Source organism: Lepidochelys kempii, chromosome 15 (assembly GCF_965140285.1).
Source record: "Lepidochelys kempii isolate rLepKem1 chromosome 15, rLepKem1.hap1, whole genome shotgun sequence".
Classification (NCBI taxonomy): Eukaryota; Metazoa; Chordata; order Testudines; family Cheloniidae; genus Lepidochelys; species Lepidochelys kempii.
Genome location: NC_136394.1, coordinates 31,251,029 through 31,268,873, shown reverse-complemented (window position 1 = coordinate 31,268,873; position 17,845 = coordinate 31,251,029). Strand labels below are relative to the sequence as shown.

General features: G+C 51.3%; 1 protein-coding gene across 2 annotated transcripts in view; it reads right to left on the bottom strand.

Moving 5' to 3' along the window:
• Positions 1–7,928: 7,928 nt before the first annotated feature.
• Positions 7,929–17,845, bottom strand: part of SEZ6L (seizure related 6 homolog like) — a 150,694-nt gene continuing 140,777 nt past the window's right edge. Inside the window, exons 15-17 of one of the 2 annotated variants that reach the window (XM_073312323.2) lie at positions 17,243–17,357; positions 16,704–16,806; positions 7,929–13,214 (exon numbers count right to left, since the gene is read on the bottom strand). In XM_073312323.2, coding sequence (XP_073168424.1) covers positions 13,185–13,214; positions 16,704–16,806; positions 17,243–17,357 — 248 coding nt within the window. In that variant the 3' untranslated portion in view covers positions 7,929–13,184. The remainder of the gene's footprint in view (positions 13,215–16,703; positions 16,807–17,242; positions 17,358–17,845) is intronic. The other variant, XM_073312324.2, reaches the window with a different exon arrangement.

Genomic DNA, 17,845 nt, shown 5'->3' with positions numbered 1-17,845 from the left:
TTGTATTAGACTCGTGTGTGGGAGGCGCAGGGGGATGCAGGCAGCCTCAGGTTCGCTTGGCAGTTTCACTGCCAGCACTTGCCACTGTTCTGTGCCCGTCTGGTGTTGGCCCCTTGGCTGTGACCAGAGCCTGGAGTGCTCTGTGGTTCAAGTTCCCTGCCTGTTCTTCCCTGGGCAGCCCGGGGTGGGCAGGGGCTGAGAGAAGGACCCACAAATGGGTCAGTGTGCAGGCCTGGGGCCTGTCCCTTGGTCAGTAACCTAGCCCCTTCTCTTCTGTGGCAGTGAAAGAGGCCAGACTGGGCCAGCTCGCCTCCCGCCCGTCCCCAGCACTTCGGGAAATCAGGCCCCAAAGCTTTCCCTCGGAAAGAGGCTTATCGTGTCACCACGGACACCAGCAAAGCTGGGACGGGCAGCATGTGGCAGAGCTGTGCACGCCCTTGCCTACCCCGTTCCGGTGCCAGCGAGTGGGAGCCGGCATGTGGTGGTCTCAGCCTGGCCTTTGTGGAGTGACAAACGCAGGGCGGGCACAGAGCCACACTTTCCCCTCTTCTGGCCTATGGGAGGGGAGTGGGGTTTAGTGGTTAGAGCACAGCTACTGCCTGGGCTCTCTGCGCTGACTCCCTGTGTCCTCGGACAGGTTGCCTGGGATTGCTTGTTTCTATGCTAGGGATGCTAAAGATATCCTGGCTCTGCCAGCCTGAACGCTGGTCGGAAAGGGCACTGGAATCCTGCCACTGGCACCTGCTGGGTTACGTGTCTCACTGGGTGGTGCCGAGGAGGCATTACTGGGTCCCAAGGCTTTCTGCTTGGAATGTCCCATCCTTTGCACTCGGCTGGGGACCTGTCTGGGCTTGGCCCAGAGTGACTGTGGATTGTGCTCTCACTGCGCGGGGATCCTGGTTCTGTGCTGCACTTCGTCAGGGTGTGCGGGGGAAGTGACACTGCCTCCTCCTGTCACATACGTAGCCCCAGATCCCACCTGGAGCTCTGCTGGTGTTTAGCAAACAAGCCCGTTTTGCTCTCAGACTTTTCCAACATCCACAAACTCCTTTCCTCTGCCTGACTCACCTTCTGAGTCAGTGGCAACAGCATCAGGCCCTTTCCCCTCCCAGCAACTGGGTGTCACCTGCCATCCCAGAGAGCGTCCTGCAAGGCCCCATGCTGCTCACAGGGCTCTGGAGCGGGGGCTGCTGGTGGCTTTGCAGCTCTGCAAGCACAATCAAGGTTGCTAACCCGTAAGGTGTCAGGCTTCTTGCCCCAGCCACAGAGGGTGGATTTCAGGTTACAGTTTAAAAGTCACTAACTCCTGAATTTCCTAGGACACATTGCCAGGGCCCAGCCATTCTCTGAGGTGCCATCTCAGAAGGAATTGACTGAGCACCAGGGGCTTTTCTGAATTAGTGACAGCAGACAAAGAAATTAACCTATACCAGAGCTTCTGAACTGCATGCAGACTCTTCCAGCGGCATCTGGTGTTTTACCCACCTCTTGCCCCTCCCAGGTTGTCTTGTACGGTCTAGTCTAGGCCTGGTGGGATACGGAATTGTAGAATTCATTGTCCAGTCTGCTAGTCAGATCTAGATCAGCTCATTATTTGTTTTCAAGTAGCATTCATGGGGCTCCAACCTGGATCAGGACCCCGCTGGGTACTGTATAGATCAAGGTTCTCAACCTATTTATCATTGTGGGCTGCAGATGCAGCTCTCTCTGTGTTATGTGGGCCGCATCCACACTATAGCTATACTGCCTGTATGGCCCTGAGGATGTCACACAGGCCACAGCTGTGTGCTGATTGGGCCGCAAGTGGCCCAGGGGTTGAGAACCACTGGTATAGATACATGGGAAGACACTGATCCTGAAGACCTTACGATCTTATTTAAGCCAAGACACAACAAGTAGTCTTAAAAAACAAAAGGAGAGGTGGGCTGGGTAGCGGTGATAAGGCCACATGGGGGCAAACGTTGGATGCGACCTGATGAGTCTGAGCCAATTTATGCTGCTTTGTAGCTACAGCATATAAACAAGTACACCTTGTCAAAGCCCCACGCAGCCTGATCTTCCCAAGTGGCCTTCACGCCTCATGGGAATGTCCTGGATGGTCTCACCATCATAGACTTTGGGGCCATCCACCCCAGGTATCCATAGGGCCCGGGGGACTCAGCTGTGGATCTCGGCACTGCTGCATGGAAGAAGAGCAAAGGACAGGTTGCAGAATTGGTAGCTAATGATGCTACGTCCTTCCAGCACCATCATCAGAGCAGGGAGAGGAGGAAATAGGTCTCTGCCATCATTTTGTAAATTCCAGATAAAATGTGCAGATTGTGTTATCTGTAAGTATCTGTTCCCAGCTCAGGAGATTGCTGGGGGGTCAGCAGCAGAGCCGTGGGCAGGGGATCCAAGACTGGAATAGCAGGGGGGCTGTGGTTTGGGATTGAGGTGCATTGGCAGAATGGTGTGTGGGAGCCGAGGGCTGGAACAGGGAGAGGTTTGCAGAACGTGTGAGTTGGGATTGAGATGCATCTGCAGAGCTCTGTGTGGGAGGCTCCTGACTGGAATAGTGGGGACTGTGTATTAGGATGGTGATGCATCAGCAAAGCTGTGGGTGGGGGAGCCCCAGGACGGGAATAGTAGGGACGGCCCTGCCTGGGGAATGAGCTGCATCATCAGGGCTGTGGGTGGGAGCCCATCTCTGGCATGGCAGTGGGGGCTGTGGGTCAGGACTGAGATGCACTGACACAGATGGACTCTTGCAGCTGATGGGTCAGCACGTTAGAGCTGAGGGGCTGGGTGAGCAGAGAAATGGGCCTTGGACCAGAGCAATATGCTGCCCCTTTGCAGATTAGCACTAAATACCCAACAACTTGGAGGGTTGTAAATGCTGGAAGAGGATTATGAGTAATTATAAATGAACCTATTTGGCCAGTACTGCTTTAATGCTGTATGTAAATCCAAATAAATAATGCTCTTGCCAAGCAGCTCTGACTTGGCGTCAGCCCCTCTCGCTGGCTGGGAAGCACAGCCCAGCCAAGGCTGTGATTTCTTAGGCCCTACTGATGTAAGAATCCCATCTACTCAGCTACACTCACTGCTGGGCCCTGCACACAGATCCTTCCCCCATCTTCCTGGCTTGCAGCACGCAAAATGCAAGGAGCCCAAGCCTGAGAGCTTGCTCACAGACACCCCTGGATGCAGGGGGAGTATCCAGCCGCTTCATATGGCCAGGGCCCGGGTCATGACCTGGCATGAAAAGGAGCAGGAAAGCAGTTAGCTAGAAGGTAAAGGCAGGAATCTGGGCAAAAATGGGCCAGCAATGCTTTAAGCCCCTTAGTGAAAAGGGGGAGAACCTGCGAGCTGGCTGAGGACTAATGGGGGTGAGCAGTGAGCTCCCTGCGGTGTGGGGCACTGGGAGGCGTAGCACTCTTGGGTTAGATCCAGGTTCTCAATTCATGGGGCCCTGTGCAGCACCCAGCAGACGATGGGGGCTAGGGGACAATCCGCTCATCAGGCAGGAGCAGCGTGTGGTCCCAGGGTGAGCAGAACACCTGCGTTCTCAATCCCTCCGCCTCCCGCAAGGGGCTGCAGAACCGTGCAGAGGTGGCTGCAGGAGCCGGTGTGTCGGCCCCCTCCCCATGATGGCCACACGGCCTCCGCCAGCCTGGGCTCGTTTGCACCAGTGATAAGGTCAATCGATTTCCATCTGAGTCTGTCACTCCCAGCAGAAAGTCGCTCCGCAGGCTCTAATGTGGCAACTCAAGCCAGCAGGCGACCAACGTGAGCTGCCTGACAATCCGATCACACGGCCGGGGAGCACGGGCTGTGCGCACTCGGCACTGCAGTATTGGCAGGCAGCTCTCCAGCCTGGAGGTGGGGCGGCCACTCCCTGCTCGACCCAGGCATGCAGCTGCTCTCCTCACCCTCCCCAGCCACGGGCCTCCTCACCCTCCCCAGCCACGGGCAGCGGGCCGTCAGACCTCCAGCACCTGCTCAGCCTGCACCCAGCTTGCTGCAGGAACATCTGCCCTTCCTGCACACACACGGTCCATGTAATCAACTCCACAGAGTCTGGGGCAGCTCCGGGCAGGGGGAGCCAGCTCTGGGGGCAGGAAGCCAGGGCTGCTGCTCTGGGGCTGAAGCTACACATCACACACCTGTAACTCCCCGGTGTGCCCTGCCTCAGGGCTCTCCAGAGAGGTAGACAGGCAGGAGCCCAGCTGGTGCCCCACTCTGCACTAGGAACAGTGGCCTGTGTTTCTGTGACTGGTACGTTGGGGCACTTTGTGCAGGGGGAGAAATAACAGCAACGCCCTCACTTCCCCGCTACAGTACTGACCCAGGGAGCTGGAGACTGAGCGGGAGAGCTGCTCGCTTGGCTGTATGGGGCCGGATGGGAATCGCAGGCAGGAGGAATTTTAGTGCCACTCCAAAATGGGGGGGAAGGCACTTCTGCAGCACGTGGGGGAGAGTCAACGTGGGCAGCATGTGCTGTCCAAGCTGTGCATCAGAGAGCAGTGGCTTCGTAGCCAGGCCCTTGGGTCACCTCAGTGCCTCCAGACACTGACCTCAAGAGCCGGATTTGGGAGTCAGAGCGATACCTGGAATTCTGCCATGTGCAGCTGTTGCCCCAACAGATCACTCAGCTAAAGCCTGCTGAGGAGCGGTAGGGGCTAGGCCGGGGCTCTGGCAAGATGAGGTGACGCTGAGGTGTAATGGAGAAACTGGCTGCCATTGTTCTGGCTGCCTCGAAGCCTCTGAGCCCGGCTGCTTTTCTGGTGGGGAAGGGGAAGAGTCCCTGCAGTTGAGACACCCACACCCCTTCTCCAGGTGCGATGGGATTTCCCTCCCCCTCCAAAGAGCCTCTCTGCCTGACCAGGCCCTGCCCCTCGTTCTGTGGCTATGTTCGATAGCGCCTTCCCCCCGGGGGCCAACCAGCCATTGCGGAGCCTGGTACCACTCAGCCTGGGGGAAGGTGGCAGGCTCTGGCCAGCAGTGACTGGCAGAAATTACGGACCGTGCCAGATTTGGGAGAGACCCAGCCTGTGAGAAGGAATCCTAGCCCTAGGGCCACCGGAGCGGGAGGAATCGAGCCACACAGCCCTGGAATCCCACTCACGCTGGCGGGACGGGCCAGGGCTCAGGGCCAGGGCTAGGCTGAGCTGCTGAGGACATTTGGTGGCTGTAAGGACAGCGCTTGCTGGGTTCCCTCATCCCTCGTGTGGGTTCTGTGTGCTTGAGAGCCCCCCACCCCTCCTAGTTATCAGAGCCGTAGCCACCCATTGCTGGGGGAGGGGGTCGAATGGGAGGCCCCCTCCTGCTGGGGAGGGACGTGCGCATCTGACTAGGCCCATTTGTTCTCGTTCGTCTGAGATCCCAGGACCCAAACGCTGCTGCCCCATCGATTTCCCTTGATGGTCTCACTGACAGGACACAGCGGCTCCCTGCGGTCCAGCCGACGTTGAGATCCACCTGATGTCGTGATCCTTGGGACCAGCACAGCAGCCTGGCCTGTGGCGTGCTGCACTGGGGATGAACGCTCTGCCTTCCCCCAGCAGGAATCACCCTTCGGCCGCCTCGTCGGAAGCCAAGCCCCCTCCCGCTGCCCCGCACTGAGTGCTGGGACATGTTCACTGTCTGGGGCTGGGAGTTCCCTGACATCAGCCAAGCTTCCCTGCTCTCCTCCAGCCCCGGTGCCCAAGGCACCCACCTCCCTCCACTGGCTGGGAGATTGTGACAGGCCACAAGCCCTGTGGGAGCTCAGGCCAGGGGCTGAGGGGGGAACCCCAAGAAAGAGCATCCAGAAACCCTCCCTGGCCTGGCTCCCTGGCAGCCTCCACCAAATCCTCAGCCTTTGGCCAGGCCCCAGATATCCTTGGCCTGGGAATTAGCCAGGGTCCAGAGAGCCAAGGGGCAGAGTTCTCCTCCCCGGCACCCTGATTGCTCTAATCCTGCTCTTGTGAGTGTGAGGACTCTGGAACCCAACTACCAACATTACCAGTCAAATCCCAAACTCCTCCCCAACCCCCCGTTCCTCGCAAACCATGCCAAGCACTGTGGGGCAAGGGCTGTCCGTATTCAGTCCTGTACTGTGTCAAGCACATCCGTGTGTAACGAACACTAATAACTTTCAACTGCACAACGTCCCTTTCCTCTGTCCCAATCCCCTGGGCCTCCTGCCTTCCCACACTGGTAATTCAGCCAGGCTAGTGATGATGTACAGTCTGGGTGCAATGCAGTCAGACATGTCACGTTTGGGGGATAGATTACAAAGCCAGAAGGGATCACTGTGATCACCTAAATCTGACCTGCATAACCCAGGCCATAGGACTTCCCTGGGCTCATTCCTGTTTGAACTAGAGCAGATCTTTTAGAAAAACAGCCAATCTGGCTTTGAGAAATTGCCAGTGTTGGAGACTCTACCATAAACCTTGGTAGCCGGAGCCAATGGTTAATTACACACAGGTCACCGTATTTCTAATCTCAGTGTGTCTACATTCAACTTCCAGTCATTGGATCTTGTTATACCTGTATCTGCTGGATTAAGACCACTCTATTTTTAAATTTCAGTTCCCTGTGTAGGTACTTATAGATCAAGCCACCCCTTAACCTTCTGTTCGGTAAACTAAATCGATTGAGCTGTTTGAGTCTATCACTATAAGGCAGGTTTTCTAATCCTTTAATCATTCTTGTGACCTTTCTCTGAACCCTGTTCCAATTTATCTGCATCCTCCTTGAACTGCCAACGCTAGAACTGGACACAGTCTTCCAGCAGCAGTCTCACCAGTGCCATATAGAGAGTTAATATAACTGTCCTACTACTCAGGATTCCCCTGTTTATCCGTCCAAGGGTCGCATTAGCCCTTTTGGCCACAAACTCGCACTGGGAGCTCATGCTCAGCTGATTCTCCACCATGACCCCCAAGTCCTTTCAGAGTCCCTGCTTCCCAGGAGAGAGTCCCCCGTCCTGTAAGTATGGTGTACATTCTTAGTTCCAGATTAAAACACAAACTTCATTTGCTTGTGCCCAGTTTACCAGCCAAGCCAGATTGCTCTGTATCCATGAGCTGTTCTCTTCATTATTTGTCATTGTGCCGATGTTTTGTGTCATCTGCAAACATTACTATGGAGAAAAGCGTTAACCAGTGGAGGGCCAAGAGTCAATCCCTGTGGGACCCCATTTGATGATGATTTCCCATTTACAATTACATTTTGAGGCCTATCAATTAGCCAGTTTTTAAACCATTTCACATGTGCCAGGTGGATTTTGTATTGTTCTAGTTTAGTAATCAAAATGCCATGTGGTACCAAGTCAAATCCTTACAGAACTCTATTGCATCAACACTATTATCTTTATCAACCAAGCTTTGTCAACTCATTAAAAAAGATATCAGATTAGATTGACAAGATCTCTTTTCCATAAGCCCATTAACTATATTATCCTCCTTTAATTCTTTGTTACTCAAGTCCCGTATCAGCTATTCCATTATTCTGCCTGCCAAGTTGCAGGGCCATCTCCCACAAGGCTCATTATGTTTCAGGGTGTAGGGCTGAGTATTTTTACCAAACCTGGAAGCCAGCCGACAATAAAGAAGTCACAAAGCACGAACTTACAAAAGCAGCGACAACACTCCCATTGTCCACACTTATTAGAAGCTATAGGATGGATTCCAGTGCCTAGTTATCAGAGCCCGGAACCAGGAGACAGGACACGTGAATTCTATTCCCAGCTGGGTGATCTTGAGTAAGATGCTTAATGTGTCCGTGCCTTAGTTTCCCTATCTGTGAAACATGGGATAGCAAAGTAGCTACTAACAGGGGTTGTACGACTTAATTCATTAATATTCATCCAGCACTTTGAGATCCTCAGATGAAAGAGGCATGAGAAGGGCAAATGGTTATTCTCAACAGTTGTACAAATGAGGAGAGGTCAGACCTGACGCAAAATGAGGAATTTATTGCACTCAGAGTACAGTACCACAGACAGAGCTGAAGGACGTTTGTACATTAATATGGAGGGAGAGTTATGACTGCGGGAATGCTTCTCTTAACACAGTAAATTCATCCATATTCAGATTTAAGAATAAGATTTAAGATTTAAGAAATTGTAGTTTACCTTCAAGAAAATAGCATGAAAAATATACAGTATGTCGCCCTACAAATCCATTATTGTTCATGTGAACACAAGGAGGATATTCTGATGGCTGGGATGAAAAAAGCCAGGAGGCATCGTAGCCAGGTGAACAGCTGTGATACAGCTGTACTGCATGCAAACCACTTGTAAAGATGTGCACGAGTAGCGACAACGCTACGTAAACCTGTGGCACAGTTCGGGTTCGGCCTGTCCCTGCTGGCGTGCAGGGAACGTTGTGAGCTGTGCATTAGAACTCCCCTGTTCTGCATATGCGCCTCTTCTCCCTTTAAAGCCCCCTGAGCAACAAAAAACAATTATATAAGAAAATGTTTTCCTTTTTCCATCCAGTCCCACATTGGGTTTTGTTTTTGAAACTGTGAACATACGAAATGGGGACCAACGTGAATACAGCAAAAAAATCTAGACTGGTGGAATTTGCCTTAGACACTTTGCTATCCCTCCCTAGTCAACATTATGCTTTAAGGGCCTGATCCAAAACTCTGTGAAGTTGGTGGGAGTCTTTCCATTGACTTGGACGGACTTTGGCTCAGGTGGCAGAGTATCCTACGTCATTCTGCCCTTAGGAGAACAGTTGTGTTGAACGTACTGCTTGCCACATGCTTACTCCTCATGTTTCCAGCTTTCAGGGCCAATTTTACAAAGCTGAAAACAATTCTGAGCCAAATCACCTAGAAGATGATAATCCGGAAAATGTGAATGATAATTAGGAACTTTGTAGGAGCATTTTACCGGATGCCCACAAAGCCACACCTGAGAGAAAGGACTGCACTGTTTAAAAAACAAACAAGCCTGGGTTAGAGAGACGGTGAACGCAGCTATAATTTTTTAAAAACACATAAATTAGAAATGGCAAAAAGGAAGCTGATTGTGATGAATATAAAATTAAAAGCTAGAAATTGTAGAAATTGATACGGGAAGCAAAAGAACACAAGGAGAACTCTATGGCAGAGTTGAGGGCAATAAGAAGGGATTCTATCAGTAACTCAGCCAGAGGTTAGGGGTCTATTACAGGAGTGGGTGGGTGAGGTTCTGTGGCTTGCAATGTGCAACAGGTCAGACCAGATGATCATGATGGTCCCTTCTGGCCTTAAAATTTATGAGTAAACTCCTCAGGACAGTCAATCTCCTTTATCTCCACTAAAAGAAAAGGAGGACTTGTGGCACCTTAGAGACTAACAAATTTATTTGAGCATAAGCTTTCGTGAGCATCCGATGAAGTGAGCTGTAGCTCATGAAAGCTTATGCTCAAATAAATTTGTTAGTCTCTAAGGTGCCACAAATACTCCTTTTCTTTTTGCAAATACAGACTAACAAGGCTGCTACTCTGAAATTTTTCTCCTCTGACCCTTCTGGTCTTCCTGTGGAGTTGTCTCCAGAATGGCTCCTTGGCATTGTTCCCAGTCAGTGATCTCTATCCTGTATGTTCAGACAGAGTCTGGAACCTGACCGCTGACAGCGGAAACACAGACCTCATGGAGTATGTGCTCCACCGGCAGATGTTCTGAGCTCTGCACCCAGACCAGAGTCTCAGCTCAACTGAGAAGAAAGTCCTGGACTCTGCCAGGGCTAGTGCAAATCTCTGATCCCACGGGGTTGGATGGTTTTGGTCATACTGACTCCCAGACGGAGCCAGTCTCCACGGTTGAGGGGTGTTTCCCTGACCCTGTCCCATGGGGCAGGACGTTGTGATGTTCAACAGAAATGCTAGTGAGGAGACCGGAGAAAGTCTGTTGTTTTCATCCATGAATAAGGCAAGGGCGTTTGCCTCATTTCCCACTTGCTTTCATTCTGCCCTGGGACAAAGTGCAAATGCCTCTTAGGTAATGGCACCAGCAGTAAAAGATCCACGGCCAAACCAGCCCAGGAAGCAGATGTGTCCCCCCTTCTCTTCCCTGCGAGTGGGGCCTGTTTACTGCAGGGTTGAAATTTCTCCCCAGTCTTCAGCCCATGAAAACTGCATCCAGATGAGCCCAGACCACCAATGCAGAGGCTCTGTGCCCCAGAAAACAGATGCGTCTGGTAGGGTCTCTTGCTCGGAAGGCTTGGTTTAATAATATGCTAAATAATGCACTAAAGTAACACAGCAGGAGGCAAGGGAAGGCATTTTAAAGTGAGCAGCCATGAGGCCTTCCACCTCTCCATCCTATCATATTTATGTATGTATAGAAAGGAAATAGTAACTAAATTAGGAATCACTTCCATTCCTGGTTACCCGCCATCCATCCGCCTGCCCTGTCGCACAGCAGGCTTGTTCTAAAGAGGACAGCACATTGCCCTGATCGTGTGGTAATACACAGGAGCTCATGAGAGTGAAAATCGAAGGAGCAGTTGCTCCTGTATTTCTTCTCAAGGGGAAATGAGGAGATTTGCGTCTCAATAGTTTGTAAAACCAAATCTAAAGGAAACTAAAGACCCACTGGGGCTGGGCAGGCTTTGGAGAACACAGAGAGCCAACTCTCATCCCAGCGACTTCTGAGGGACTCGAATCTAGCCCTTAGGCGCCCCAGAGAGCCACCAGGTTCATATGCTGCAGGGGATAACCTGTGCCCATTTTCTGGAGAAAAACTCCACAGCGAAAATACGGTGAGATGGACCCAACACATCAATCTTCACAGCTTCGGGCCAGGGGGAATCTTCTGCACCATTCACGCATTTCCGATCCGACTCATTCAAGAAGGTGACGATGTAAGGGCCTGTGTGTGTAACCATGGAGACCTGCAGACCACATGGCAGATAGCACTGAAGTGTACGCAGCACGTAATACAGGCTGAGCCACAGGCATATTCTGTGGCTCAAATTTCTGTTAAACTTATTTTCAACCTTTAAAAAATATAGTACAATTTGTATTAAGGTTACACTAAATTCCAGAGCTTCCCAGGGAAGTCCTGTATCATGTTCAAAAATATTTAATTCCAACCATTTTCACATTGTTCTTATAAAAACAGACATGTATGAACAGAAATGAACGCCTGGTACCTTTCTGGCACCTTTTTTTTTCTTTTTTTTTTCTTTTTTTTTTTTAACCTTTGCAAGTTACAAAAACACATTCCGCTGATTGTTTTCTTCAAAGGAAAAAAAATCGAATGTCTCAGTCGTACAACTGCAGAGATGCCCTAACCGTCTCTAAACTAAAACGGACTTGAAAACACCCTCCTGGTTATAACTGCCATTCCACAAAGACAGAAAAAAGACACCAGCAGCCAAAGAGACCTCAACGGTGCTGTTCCTCCGATGGTAGCAGGAATGGCCCGGTGTGACCGCCAATTCTGTGAAAGGGAAGTACTGGTAACTTGTCAATGGCACCTTGTGTGAATCTTTATGTTTCCATGACAAGAAAACATTTGAGCATTCGTTTTGTTAAGTGCGAACACGTTATTCTCCAGAACCAAAGAATAGGAATGTGGTGATTGAAGTCCAGTTGTCACAGGGTTAGATCAAGATGGAAGTGGCTACTAAAGGCTCTATTTTGCCTGCTATGCTCCTCCAGTGATTGGGCTCCTATGCTGCAGTCAGGGAAGGTTTGCTACCTGACTTTCTTCCCTACAATGACCCCACTGCTCCCTTCTCTCTTCTCCAGGTGGGGTTTGCCCAATGCCTGACTCGCAAGCGGAGTGCAAATCTAGGTGATTTCCCATCCTTAGCTCCAAGCTGGACAGTGCAGCTCTTAGTGGACAATGCTGACTGGACCCTGTTTTCTGCCACGAACCCTGGACTAGGTTTGGAATGACAGGAACATGGTGGTTTGGTTGCTGCCATAAAGTCTTCCCATGGTGCTGAGATCCGATCTAATGCACTCTGCCAGTTCTGCATGCTCCGGAAAGATGGGAGGAAGGACTGACTCTGGCTCTTCCCATGCAGAGTTGTGGCTAACTGATCACCCCACCGGCCCTTCCCAGAGCAGCTATTCCAGAAGAACAGTGGACTCTTCCAGTTGCATGAGGGCACTGTAATCTTGAAGGGCGAATGCTCCAAAATTAACCAGAGCATGTGATAGGATCCTGTATTCCATCGTTATTACCCTGAGATACTTACTGTAAAGTGGGCAAAAGGTGAACTCAGACTTTGAGAGAGACTGGATATTCCTCACAATGGCCACAGTAAATGTTATTAAAGAGCAATACCAGGTGTGAGCAGAAGACATGCAAGCCTGTTTGTTCCCAGTGTAGTGGTAACACTGCCCTAGAAGATTTTACCCATGTCCCCTTGCAATGCTGCTAAGGTCTCTCAGACCGGGGTTGATATGCTCAGCAATCGTTGGTTGCACATGTTAAGGCTTCTCTGCAGCAGCTCACATGTTCTTGTATGTGCCTCTGCAGGGTTAAAAACAAACTGGGCCAAGCAAGTAGCATGTAACTTGCTTGTTTGGTCTCTGCTTCCCCTTTCTCCCCAGACACCCGAGGGCATCATGCAGTACCTGCCTGGCAACTTTCCTGAGATGGGCCCCAGGAGAGAGGCTGCTCCCTCTGCTCACTGCTCTTTCAGTCGGAGAGAGCATAGCACCAGATGCCTGATCAAACTCTAGGAGAACCGGAAATGTGTGGGCAGTAGTTAAGCTTAGTACAGTGCTCAGGAAGACTCTCTATGTATAATACCAAGGAATCAAGCTCTGTGTCTATCCCAGCTCTTGGCAGTTAGCTGCAGGATCTCGCATAAAGACATTTTAATTTTTAACAACACAAAAACCGTAAAATCCCTTTGCATGTGGCCGGTGCAGAGTTGGAGGCTGTCGCTGCTGTGGGATGGGGCACCCTCCCCACCTTCATGTGTGGACTGGTAGCTCTGCACTGGTCCTTAGAGCTCTGGGTACACCCAGGGAGCGGAGCACAGCCTGCTGGTAACACTTTGAACACACCTATCTCAAGTTAAATAGAATAAATACAGTGAAGAAAACAGTTAAATCATCAATAAAGAGGCAAAAGGACAGACAACAGTAGGTCCAGGATTCCAATTAAACTCCACATGGTCTCTGGATTAGTTACTGAGGAAGTTCTATTGGAGTGAATTAAGTTCACATCTGGAGACTCTCGTATCACTGTCTTTATATTGAAACTTCATATTCTCTTGTTTCCTAAAAAGAAGAAAACACACTTTTAAGGGAATGGCTGGGTTTCCACCCAGATTAATCAGCCCTGGTCTATGTGAGATCAGATCCAGGTGACATCTAGGCCTTGTCAACGCAAGAAAACTGTCTTGATTTAATTAAATTGGTTTAGAAGCTAATGTAGTTAAAGGGTTCAAAGCCCCTGGTGTCTACCTTTGATTTCTATTGAAGAGTGCCCATGCGAGAGGGCTATGTCAATTTAACCAGAACCACTTCTAAACCAATTTGTTGTTTGGTACAGTTTTCTCATGGAGACAAAAGTGTGGCCAACCCTGGACATTCAGAAATCATAAATCAGGTTCCCAAAATCACAAGATCGGTTTAAAAATCGTGAGGTTTAAACAAATAATACATTGGGGGTCTTTTACTCTGCCTTCTGGTTTCCGAGTCTTTGGGTCACACGTGGGCCACATTTCCCAGCTTTTGTTCACAACCACAGGGGCTGGAAGCTGGCTTTTTAAAATAAAAGATGAGATTCTTACCCAATCTGCTGCCTGTGGGAGCCGGGGCTCTGAGTCAAACACCAAATATTGTGAGGCTCGTGATAAAACTGAGAGCAGGCAACACGGATTTGAAGACCTAACTCACGCCAAGGCACTGCCTTATTTCTCATGCCCCCAGACACTCACGCCTGGCTGCTCAAACATGCCCATTGTCCTAGCATGGAACTCAGAGCTTAGGCATGAGACATGCTGAGCACCCTCAACTCTCACCTCACTTCCCTTGCACGTAACGGGAGCTGGGGTGCTCAGCACCTGGTAGGATCTGGCCCTCTCCCAGTTAGAAGTTAGACAGAAGCCATTGTGTAAAGCAGCGGCAGGAGGTGAGGATGGTACTTCCAGCAGGCCCCGCAGTTTCCCCCGGCACTGGGCTTAGCTCAGAGGCACCTTGGGGGGCACTTGTTCAGTGTAACTGCTGTACCTGCCCCACAGCCTGCATGTCATGTCACTGCAGACTCCACAGAGCCACTCGCACCCCCCGCTTTACACCTCAGCTCTGAGTGGGGTCGGGGGTCCTAGCTGCGCCCGAGGGAGTCTCACACACCAAAGGGCCAGGAGAGGGGAGGTCAGCAGGAGGGTATTAGTTACATTAAGGCAAACCCCCTGCGTTAAGCCAGCACCTCTTCTGGCCCCTGGGTGGATAACTTGTAGCCTCTAGCTCCCTCGCACTAGACAGCAGGGTCCTGATGTGCTCCTCAAGCTGCCCGGAGGGCAGGGAGAGGAGCAGGGGATGCTGCACTGAACAGAACTTCTGTGAGCCCCTCTCTCCTGGTGTGAGTCAATGTGGTGGCCCAGGGGCTCGCATAGAGCCATGCTGTCTCTGGATGACACACTGCGGGAGGCTTTCAGGACTCCCTGAGACTTCATTCCATGGCAGAGTGGCTTCCCCTTCCCAGCTCTGCAAGGCCAAGCAGCCCCACTGCAATGGGTTCATCATCATTTCCAAATGGCTTCCTCTGCATCTTCCTTTGCCAGGCTCCGCTGGACAGCAGCTGGACCAGCACTCTGATCACTGCATCACCAGTTCCATTGCCCCAGAGCAAACCTGCAAGGCAGAGCTGGGCCTGATGGATTGGGATTGAACTGGAGAGAGGTCGGTCCTGGGGCTGGTTTTGTTCAACATCTTCATTAATAATCTGGATGATGGGATGGACTGCACTTCCACCCTCAGCAAGTTTGCAGATGACACTAAGCTGGGGGGAGAGGGTAGGGTCCAGAGTGACCTAGACAAATTGGAGGACTGAGCTAAAAGAAATCTGATGAGGTTCAACAAGGACAAGTGCAGAGTCCTGCACTTAGGACGGAAGAATCCCATGCACCGCTATAGGCTGGAGACCAACTGGCTAAGCAGCAGTTCTGCAAAAAAGGACCTTGGGATTACAGTGGATGAGAAACTGGATATGAGTCAGCAGTGTGCCCTTGTTGCCAAGAAGGCTAACAGCATATTGGGCTGCATTAGTAGGAGCATTGCCAGCAAATCGAGGGAAGTGATTATTCCCCTCTATTCAGCACTGGTGAGGCCACATCTGGAGTATTGTATCCAGTTTTGGTCCCCCCACTACAACAAGGATGAAGACAAATTGGAGAGAGGCCAGCGGAGGGCAACGAAAATTATTAGGGGCCTGGGGCACATGACTTACGAGGAGAGGCTGAGGGAACTGGGGTTATTTAGTCTGCAGAAGAGAAGAATTGGGGGGGGGATTTGATAGCAGCCTTCAACTACCTGAAGGGGGTTCCAAAGAGGATGGAGCTCGGCTGTTTTCATGGTGGCAGATGACAGAACAAGGAGCAATGGTCTCAAGTTGCAGTGGGGGAGGTCTAGGAAAACTATTTCACTTGGAGGGTGGTGAAGCACTGGAATGGGTTACCTAGGGAGGTGGTGGAATCTCCTTCCTTAGAGGTTTTAAGGCCCAGCTTGACAAAGCCCTGGCTGGGATAATTTAGTTGGGGTTGGTCCTGCTTTGAGCAGGGGGTTGGACTAGATGACCTCCTGAGGACTCTTCCAACCCTAATCTTCTATGATACACGGCTAATTAACCCATCAGCCCAGCAGGTAGAAAAGGTACAGGAAGGACATGCCTGGGGGGAAGAGATGGACAGGCAGGCTTTTGGGAGTCAGAGCCAGGAAAGAGCTTTCAGGGGGAAGGTGCCGTCTGTCTCTCCCCTCCTTTGCTGAGTGAGCTAAGAAGTGTCTGCTATTGTAAATACAGAGTCGCACACATTTGGATGGAACACTGTAAATAAACTGCACAGAGGGAGTGACCAGGAGAAGGTCTCCGAGGGTTTGTGGTGAGAAAAGAGACCGGAGCAGGGCGACCCCTGGCAGACCCTCCTTGGCTAAACTCTAATGCCCCGCGCTCTGATGGTCTGGCTCACCGTGTCCCCAGGGTGGGGTGGAAATGCTGGTGCCATTGAAACTCCCGTAAAGGCTGATTTTTCTGGCTGACCTGCTGCATCATCTGCCCACCGTGACAGGGAGGGAGATAAGCAGAGATGGTCTCTCATGGGGAGTCTTGAGGGGGGTTCGTAACCTTCCCTCTTGCTAAAAGAAAAGGAGTACTTGTGACACTGAGACCAAGAAATGGCCCACCTTGATTATCACTACAAAAGCTTTTCTTTTCTCTCCTGCTGGTAATAGCTCACCTTACCTGATCACTCGCGTTACAATCTGTATGGTAACACCCATTGTTTCATGTTCTCTGTGTATATAAATCTCCCCACTGTATTTTCCACTGAATGCATCTGATGAAGTGAGCTGTAGCTCACGAAAGCTCATGCTCAAATAAAATTTGTTAGTCTCTAACGTGCCACAAGCCCTCCTTTTCTTTTTTGCGGATACAGACAAACACGGCTGCTACTCTAAATCCCTCTTGCTGTGAGTCTGTGCCAGGCCTTCACCTTCAATTTAATGTAATGTACAGATGGAGAGAACTGAGGCACTGAAAGGCCAACTCACCCCTGTCTCGTAAATTGGGTTGTCAAACTCCGTCTCCACTGTGATCTGGCTGTACGGGTGGGAGTACATGAGGGGCAAGCGCAAGTTGGAGTAGTACCGACATCTGAGAAAAAGAGAAGCAAGTGAGAGACGTCACCTCACTGGGTCAGAACCACGCAGGCCCCAGCGGCTCGCGCACGTGGGCTGGTGAAGCCAATGGGGTCACTTGGTGACATGCACCGAGCAAGGCAGCCCACGCTCACGCTCCCAAATTGCCCATTCCCCTTTGCTCTCCCTCCTGCATTCACCGCTTAGCACCGAGATCACTCACTCCTGGCAGCAAACCCTGCAAGGTCAGGGCCTGATTCTCGGAGCTGCCTGGCTCCCTCAGCACCCACAGGTTCCGGGGGTAGCTGCTGGGTGCTCCCTCTCATGAGGGGCACAGCACTGCCTCAGCGGGCACGGGGAGGCTTATGAGCTGCTCTTTGCCCAGCGCTCTGAGATCCCTGGCGTCAAGGCCCTGGAGAAGTGCTCCGTGTTGCTGTGACAGTGGTCCCCACCTTGTGATATAGATATATGCACCGCCCAGCAGTAGTGAGATGAGCAGCACCGGGATGAATATGGCTAGCGCCATGTTTCCCCCTTCGAGCGACGTCTCTGCGGCAGCTTCCGCTACTGAAAACACAGTATTCATTATGTTCCCATAGGCCAAACGTTTGAGATTCCCCCCCCTCGGGCTTTCTTCCCTCCTAACCTTTCCCTCCCCGCACGGTGCTGCCTTGTCTCTGCGGCCAGCTGCAGAATGCTGCTTGTTTGAAATGTAACCGCAAAAGCCAGGTTTCTTCACAAGCCCAAACCAACCCCATCTGTTGTCTAATGTCCCACTGTCAGCTGGGAGCACAAAGAGGGGCCTCGAAATGCCCTGTAGGAGACGGGCAGGTGAAAGAGAGATTTTACTGTCTGAAATGCAATTGCTATCCAGTGGTCCCAGCTGCAGTACCATTGGGTACCACAAGTACTCAAAACCTCAGATCAAGCCCTTCTGCCCAGAGGACCTCCCCAAATATTCCATCCCTCTGAAGAGTCCTGTACTGAGGGCACGTGACACCCTCCCATGCAGAGTGGTCAGCCCAGCCACATTCCATTGTCTCTAATTTCTGAAC